At 35.5% G+C, this 8,870-nt stretch overlaps 1 protein-coding gene across 1 annotated transcript; it reads left to right on the plus strand.

Annotated features, from left to right (window-relative positions):
• The first annotated feature begins 7,317 nt into the window (after positions 1-7,317).
• Positions 7,318-8,177, plus strand: LOC115222806 (AP2/ERF domain-containing protein PFD0985w-like). Its single transcript, XM_036511774.1, has 2 exons — positions 7,318-7,773; positions 8,154-8,177. Exons 1-2 carry the CDS (start codon positions 7,318-7,320, stop codon positions 8,175-8,177), a joined length of 480 nt encoding a protein of 159 aa, XP_036367667.1.
• Positions 8,178-8,870: the final 693 nt, after the last annotated feature.

Genomic DNA, 8,870 nt, shown 5'->3' on the forward strand with positions numbered 1-8,870 from the left:
CTTCGTCGGAAACATAGGAGAAGGAAAGATCCCGAGAAGGGAAGACAGAGGAAAAAATATTTGAGCTGGTGGTGCTCAAGAGATCACATTAACTTATATATATATATATATATATATATATATATATATATATATATATAAGTTAATCCAATCATGAAAGCACAAAAAAACACAACAACGCGAGGATGTGGAACAAATATAGTATTATTAGATGCTCAGGAAAGAAGGAAAGAAGGAGGGTTTAACGTTTCGAAAACATAGGAGAAGGAAAGATCCAGAGAAGGGAAGACAGAGGAAAAAAAAATCGCCAACGGTACACACGCGGTCACATTTACATATATAAACTTAGAGATAGAGAGAAAGAGCGAAACGGTTCAATTTATTTATTGAATACACATGCTCTCCTCCTACACCTTATGGGAAATATGCTTACACACATAAATGGAGAGAGAGAGAGATAGAGAGAAGAGTGAAGGAAACATTTAACTGCCTGATGTCAAATAAGTCAGTATCAAATCAGCAATGCCAACACAGCTGCGCCAAAACGTCTCATTTCCAGTAAAGAGGTCTCTTTAGTCCAGCTGAGGGTATATTAACCTCTTTTGTGCTGGTGCCTTGATAAAATGCACCCAGCACATCTTGTCAGGTGATTAGAGTCAGAATAGGCTTTGTGTCATTGAAACCATGCCCAAGGATATAGAATATGTGAGTGATGTCTTGTCCTTTAACACATTCAAGAGGACAATAAATCCAAGTAAGACATGATGATGACCCATCCAACCCATGCTGGAGCTGAAAACAAATGTAAATGATGCAAAGGAGGAAAGAGAAGGAAGTTGTTTCTGATGATGATGATGCTGGTGGTGAATGTTGCAGTGGTTCTGGTGACCAAGGTCATAATTATAAGGCATTTCCTTCATATATAAGACATCAGTCAATCACAAGTAACATTCCTCATGTGTATAGTTTTTATTTTTCTGACATCTGAGAAAAAATAAATAAATAAATAAAAGCAATTTCTTCAGATTGAAAAATAAAACTGTTCAGGAACATGAACTACATGCAGCATATTTGAACTCATAACCAGTGTGTATGTACAAAATACAGAGAATCTGAGAAATTTGTGTGAGCTAGCATCAACAGTAATCTAAAAGTAAACCTACTGGAAAAAAATGTGTGTGTTTGTGTGTGTTGCTGTGTGGAAAAGTAAAACTTGAAAGTTTTAGGCTAGATTTGCTGATTACAACAAGCAGGCTTTTTTTCTCATTTTTTCTCTCTTATTATCTCCCTTGTCTATCTTGATAAAGAGCCTCCGTCCAAAACCTTGCTGCTTTTTATCCTTTTCCGCACAACAAGATAGAGTGACTTTTACTCTAGTTTTTAGATATATATTATTCTAATGAGTCAGAAGAAGTCCAAAATTTCACTGCCATATCCACTTAGCCATCTTATCTCTACTCTTCAAGAAAACAAAGAACACAAGAAGTTATGTAGTAAAAGTACCTTGATGTGATTAAAGAATGAGGATCACCGTTCACATCAGAAGAGATGTTATGAAGAGTTACAAGTAAAATAATAAAATGGAATATGTTACGTTTTATACTTTTGCTATGGGCATGATTCACAGATGTAGGAAGAACTGAAGATGGACATGGCTGTTTGATTAAGAAGTTTGCTTTCCAGTCATGAGGTCTTAGGTTCAATTTCATTGCATAACACCTTGAGCAAGTGTCTTCTCTAAAGTTCAAGATTAACTAGAGACTTATTAATAAATTTTATAGATGAAAAGTGAAAGAACTTTGTTGTGTGTGTATATCTATCTATCTATCTATCTATCTATCTATCTAACTATCTAACTTTCTATCTGTCTATCTATCTATCTATCTATCTATCTATCTATCTATACATATATATATATATATGTGTGTGTGAAAGCATATAGGTTAGTGGTTGGAGTGTTGCACTCATGATTGTAAGATTGTGGGTTCGATTCCCAGACTGGGCGTTGTGTTGTGTTCTTGAGCAACGCACTTCATTTCACATTGCTTTGCAATCATTTCGACATCTGAAATGTGGCACCCATTGCACCTGTACAGGTAATGTTGATTTGATGGAGGGAGTGAGCTTATGTCTACACAAACATTTAATCACTATAGACAAAATCATCTTTGTGGTTGTTCAGTAAGAAATTGTGGAGTTCTCATACATTGTCTAACAACGGGAGAGTCCATCATATATATATATATATATATATAGGGAGAATTCACAAAAAAACAAAAGCTGAAGACTGGTGGTGTAGACAACAAACAGATGTTTAACACTCGGGAAGTGAAAAAGTCTTTAACATTTTGAGCCTACGCTCTTCCGCAGAAAGGGACACAGAAAGAAACAGGGAGAGACAATAAAGAATATAAAGAAAATAAATATATATATATATGTGTGTGTGTGTATGTAGATGTATATTTGTGTGTATATATGTATATTTACTCAAGCATATACATGTGCATATGTGTGCTTATGTTTGTGCTTTTTCTGAAAATTGCTAAAATACAGGCAATGACATGTTAGGAATTCCCCTGTCGGTAAGATATTTACTAGCCCTTTACCTTCAAATACGTATGTTACAAAAGATCCCTTATTTGTAAAATAGATGAATATTATAAACAGGAACGGCTTCTGGCTTTCAAACAACACCTCAGTGATATATTTGCCAAACCCATGCTAACATGGAAACAGAAAAAGTAACAAACAAACAAATGTAGAACAAGCAATCAAAGTAGGTTGTGTGGGATGAATTTACACTCTTGGATTGTTTTTGTGTTTGGCTGAAATCAGACATGATTTAGAAAATCAATGGTTCACATATATTTACAAATGAGCTCCAAAAAACATTATGTTCGCATATGTGTGTAAGTGTGTGTGTGTGTGCGCGCAGGTGTGTGTAAGTGTGTGAGACAAGTGAGTAAGATGAATTGTTTATTCCAAGTCTGCACTCTACAGCTTTCTTCGTAGAATCATTAGAGTGTTGGATATAATGCCACATGGTATTTGCTCTCACCCTTTGCACAGTAAAATTGAATCATGCTCATGATATATCATGAAATAAACACCTGCAGTAACTTGATGACACTAACAACAAAAGTTTTCCCAATTAAGCACAATTCTTCCAACTGCCTCGCCACCCTTGTCCAACCAGTTTGTGAAATTATCCATCAATTGCATTCTTTGCCCAACGCTTCATCTGCTACCCTCTTATTTCCATCATAACATTTGCAAACCTCTTCTTCTTCAAATATGGTCAATATAGATGAGCTCTTGTTCTTTCACAATGTCCAGAAGTCATCATCTTTCCCCTAATTGTTGTAACCCTTATTCAGTCGTCCAATGGTCCTCATAAGAAACTCACAACATTTTCCTATAAACCCACATTTTAAACATATGATTGTCCTATGAACACCTCATTATTATCATCATGTATCATGAGCCTGCAGTCCATTGATGAAACCACTACAAAATTTTCCCAATTGACCAGGAGTTCTCCGGCTACCTTGCCACTCTTGTCCAATCAGTTTGTGAAATTATCCATCCATCGCATTCTTTGACCAACTTTTCATCTTCTACCCTCTTATTTCCATGATAACATTTGCAAACCTTAACCCTAACCCTCTGCTTCTTCAAATATGGCCATAACAGAAGAGCCTTTGTTCTTTCACAATGTTCAGGAATCATTATCTTTTGTCGTAACACCCATTGATCCTTGTAAGAAACTCTTAACCTTCTTCTATGCCCCCACATTTCAAACATAAGAGTGTCCTATGAACAACTTGTTGACAGCATTTATCAAATATTTGCAATGCCTTGATGAAACTGCTGCAAAAGTTTTCCCAATTAACCAGGAGTTCTCCGGTCGCTTTGCCACTCTTGTCAAACCAGCTTGTGATATTGACCAATAATTGCATTATTTGCCTGCCCCTTCATCTGCTACTCTCTGCTCCTACTTTCCTGATAATATTTTCCAGACCTCTGCTTCTTCGAATAATGCCATTATAGATAAGCTTTTGTCTTTTTCCCAATGTTCAGGATAAAAGGTTAGCAATGGGCTCCTAGACCCATGGAAGTGATGCCTGAAGAGGATACTGACTCGACAGATTTAGTTGCTATTTTTTGACTAGTTGAATGACCCCATACAGGCCTCCCGCTAGTCAGGAAACAATTGATATCTAAAGTATCTAGATGAGAATTAAGTTCCTAAGTCTGTGCACCTTCTACTTAAAAGACAGTATTAATTTGAGGGAGATTTGGCTGCTTTTTTAACCAGTTGGATGACCACATACAGGCTCTTACCTTGTCAGAAAACACTTGATATCTGAAGTATCTGACAATAAATGATCTATTAAATAGGTGGTATTCTAGTAGAAGGGCTCAGACAATAAGCTTTTTTTTAAATCAATGTTACTCAACAAAACGATTTATGAAATTGTTAAAAGTTGTTTTCGTTTCTCAAATAGGATAAGTTATCTATAGTTTAAACTTCTGATTGGATTTTAACAGCTGAACAAAGACAAAATAAAATTTGAACAAATAATAAAAAGAAGATATAGAAAAAAAACCCAGAGCTGAGATGATTTCATAAGCCATCCTGATGATACCCTAAACCAAGTGATAAATGATGTCTCTTTTCTTGACTATATTTACTTAGTTTTGTATTTTTGTTTTCATCTTCTTTAATCCGCAGCACCAAGCAACAATACCACAACCACCACCACTGCTACCATTGCTATCAGTTTCTCTTGTTTTTCTATAGAAACCCAAAACTTTCCTCCAAAGAAAAGAGATAGACAAAGCAACATTGTGAGTGAAATAATATATTGTTTAATGTGAAGGACATTTTAATACCTATTGATTTCCTTTCAAAACAAAATGTGAATTCTTTTGACGTAATATCGATTTGTTTTAAAGTCTGTTGTTTGTTGTTGTTGTTTCTTGCTTTTATTTTTTTTTATTATTAATTTCTTGCTTTTTTTTCCTTGTTTTAATATCCTAGAGTCCTCTCACAACAAAGAAAAAATAAGCAAACAATTAGATAAATAATAATAATGAAATAACGATAATAATAATAATAATGATAATAATGATAATGATGATGATGATGATAATAATAATAATAATAATAATAATAATAATAATAATAATAATAATAATGATAATAATGATAATAATAATAATAATAATATAATAATGATAATAATAATAATAATAAAACTGATACTAAAAATAAAAGAATAAGAAAGTGGTGGTTAGCATAATGATGATGATGTCAATGATGATGATGAGGAGGATGATGGCGATGGTGATGATAAATACAGTTAAAAACTCACTGATCTAAGAGTTGAAAATATGTAAACCTCAGTTTTACTACAGACAATACATAAATCAGTTTTCAGTGCCAGAAAAGTACAAACAAAACCAAAAAAATAAATAAATAAAAAAGAAACTGGCTGACACCTTTCCAGCTTAGTTCTTCCTTCCTTCCTTCCTTCCTTCCTTTTTCTCTTAATTTTATTTATTTGTTTATTTATTTATTTGTTTCCTATCTTTAAATAGATAGGATGGGATCAATTGATTTGTTGATAGACAAATAAAATCTTTTACTATCCTTTTCATAAAGAAACCAGTTTGGAAAAATGGTAAAAAAAAAAAGAAAAAAGAAGTAAGCAGTGTTAATATATTTATAATTTCTCTTTGATAACTTGTATCATGTTTCATTTTGAATTTTTTTTCAAATGTTTTGAAAATATTAATTTAATTTGGCAAAACCTTTATACACTGAAAAAGTCAGGGGCTAGAGAAGAAAATACAGCCATGTCTGTGTGGTGAGAAGCTTGCTCTCCAACCACATGGTTCCGGGTTCAGACCCACTTCATGGCACCTTGCGTGAGTGTCTTCTGCTATCACCTTAAGAGAAGAGAAAACCAAAAGCTCTCATGCTATTCATTTAATAATTCCTGAAGAGAACTTATTATTGCCTCCGCCTTTGAAACTATTTTGAATGGTGAATATGTTAACTTTGGTTTGTGTTTTGCTAACCAACCACATGGTTCCGGGTTCAGTCCCACTGTGTGGCATCTTGGGCAAGTGTCTTCTGCTATAGCCCCGGGCTGACCAATGCCTTGTGAGTGGATTTGGTAGACGGAAACTGAAAGAAGCCTGTCGTATATATGTATATATATATATATATATATATATATATATATATATATGTGTGTGTGTGTGTATGTGTTTGTGTGTCTGTGTTTGTCTCCCTAGCATTGCTTGACAACCGATGCTGGTGTGTTTACGTCCCCGTCACTTAGCGGTTCGGCAAAAGAGACCGATAGAATAAGTACTGGGCTTACAAAGAATAAGTCCTGGGGTCGATTTGCTCGACTAAAGGCGGTGCTCCAGCATGGCCACAGTCAAATGACTGAACCAAGTAAAAGAGTAAAAGAGTAATAAGGATAAACTATTTATTACTGTTACTAACTTTTCTACAGCCACCTTCACATTCTATGACTACCATTTGGATCGATCAGTTACTGGACAAAGATTCTGGATTATTTTTCTGGTTTTTATACTTAATTTTTGAAAGCGCTCAGGTTCATTTTTAGTATTCTCGTTTGTGAGAGCAGTTGAGTTTATTTCAGGTATTCTCATTTTAAAAATGGAGGTTTTGGGCATGAGGCACGCTTTCGACCCTCTTCCCACACATTCTGCAGAGGTCCGTTGTACTTGTGTGGTATATATTCTTTTTCACTGAGTTGGTATTCAATGCCTGGTCTTCGGCAGCGATGATTAGGCTTTCAGTAATGTACCCTTGTTGAGCCACCTTCATGATGTTTCCTGGTCTTTTAATTTGTTGGTTTCACGATGGAACTGACTATGTAATTCCATACGGAGTAGAGTTTCTTCTCTCTCGTTGACTGTTCCTGACCGAAACTCATGAGCACTCTCAAGTCCATTATTATTATTATTATTATTATTATTATTATTATTGTTGTTATTATTATTATTATTATTATTATTATTATTATTAATGCTTAGAGATATTTCATCAGTTTCACATGGTCTGAGTTCAAATTCTGCCATGGTCAGCTTTACCTTTTGACTTTTTGGGATTTAAGGAAATACACACCAGTTGAGCACTGGGGTTGATGTTACTGACTAGCTTCCTTCCTTGAAATTTTGAGCCTTCTGCCTTTGATAGAAAGGGTTTTTGTTTATTTTAATGGTTTGGTCTAAAAGAAACCTATAGTCTTCATACGTTGTTTAAAACCAATAATGGCGATGAGTGCACTGCACCTTAAGCAAGTGCTCTCAACTATAATGCCCTGGGTGAGGTATGCCTTCAGGAATGATAATGATGTCAACGATGGCAAAGTCAATGATGGCGAGGTCAATGATGATGATGTCAACAATAACGATGTCAATGATGATGGTGTCAATGATGATGAAGTCAATGGTGATGATGTCAACAGTGATGATGTCAACAGTGATGATGATGTCAATGACGATGTTATCAATGATGAGGATATCAATGATGATGATGTCAACGATAATGTTGTCCACAATGGTGATGTCAATGATGATGGTGTCAATGATGATGAAGTCAATGGTGATGATGTCAACAGTGATGATATCAACAGTGATGATGACGATGATATCAATGATGAGGATATCAATGATGATGATGTCAACGATAATGTTGTCCACAATGGTGGTGTCAATGATGATGGTGTCAGTGATGATGATGTCAACGATGATGATGTCAATGATGATGATATAAACACTATGTTGTCAAAGGTGATGATGTCAATGATGATGATGTCAACGATGATGATGATGATGTTAACGATGACAACAACGATGGCAGTGATAATGGTATTGGTAGGTCAGCTTGATAGAATCAAAACCTCTCCAAGTCATAAACGTAATGTGAGCCTAGGTGGGCAGAGTTGTTTCATGGTCAGCTGGTCTTGGCCCAGGCCATGCAAAGGACACAATGCTTTTGTAGGTGACACAGGATTTAAATCCACCTCTTCACCCACATCTTCTGATTGTCTCTCCAGTGAAGAGTATATCAGATCAAACCAAACATTTATTTCTGCTCGTCACAGAAAGAGAAAAATCTTCTCAAATAACAAAACTCACTATAATAGTTTTTTATTGTTTTGATAACTTTTTCAACATAATTTGAAGAAGTTTGACATACAAAACAAAAACAAAATAAATTTAAATATTCATGCATGAAAGACTTGGTCTCAAGAAATAGTTGTGGTGGCAGTGGTTGCGGTGGTGGCTGTGGCAGAAGTGGTGGTGGTTTTGGTTGATGATGATGGTAAGTTGGTGGTGCTTGTGATAGTGGCAATGGTGGTGGTGTTTGTGAGGTAGTGATGGTAGTGGTGGTGGTGGTAGTGGTGGTGGTTGTGGTGGCAATGGTGGTGGTGTCGGGATGATGGCATTGGTGGTGTTGGTGGTGATGTTGTTGGTGGTGATGTTGTTGGTGGTGGTGTGACAGTGTTGATGTCGATGATGCTGGCAACCACAATTACGATAATGAGGATGATGATAAGGAGGAGAAGGAGGAGGAGGAAGAAGAGAAAGAAGTAGAAGAAAAAGATGGCTGTGAAGTAATGCTCATATTGGAGTTAATTGTTAAAGTGAAGGAGGTGAAGGGGAGAAAAAGTGTGTGTGTGTGTGTGTGAGAGAGAGAGAGAGAGAGAGAAAGAGTCGGAGTGTAAAAAGAAAGGAGAAGAGAGGTAAGAAGAGAAAGAAAATGAGACGTGGGGGTTAAAACCTGCTTTGTATGAAGTTATTTCATTTCAATTTAAATC

Source organism: Octopus sinensis, linkage group LG21 (assembly GCF_006345805.1).
Source record: "Octopus sinensis linkage group LG21, ASM634580v1, whole genome shotgun sequence".
NCBI classification, from domain to species: Eukaryota; Metazoa; Mollusca; class Cephalopoda; order Octopoda; family Octopodidae; genus Octopus; species Octopus sinensis.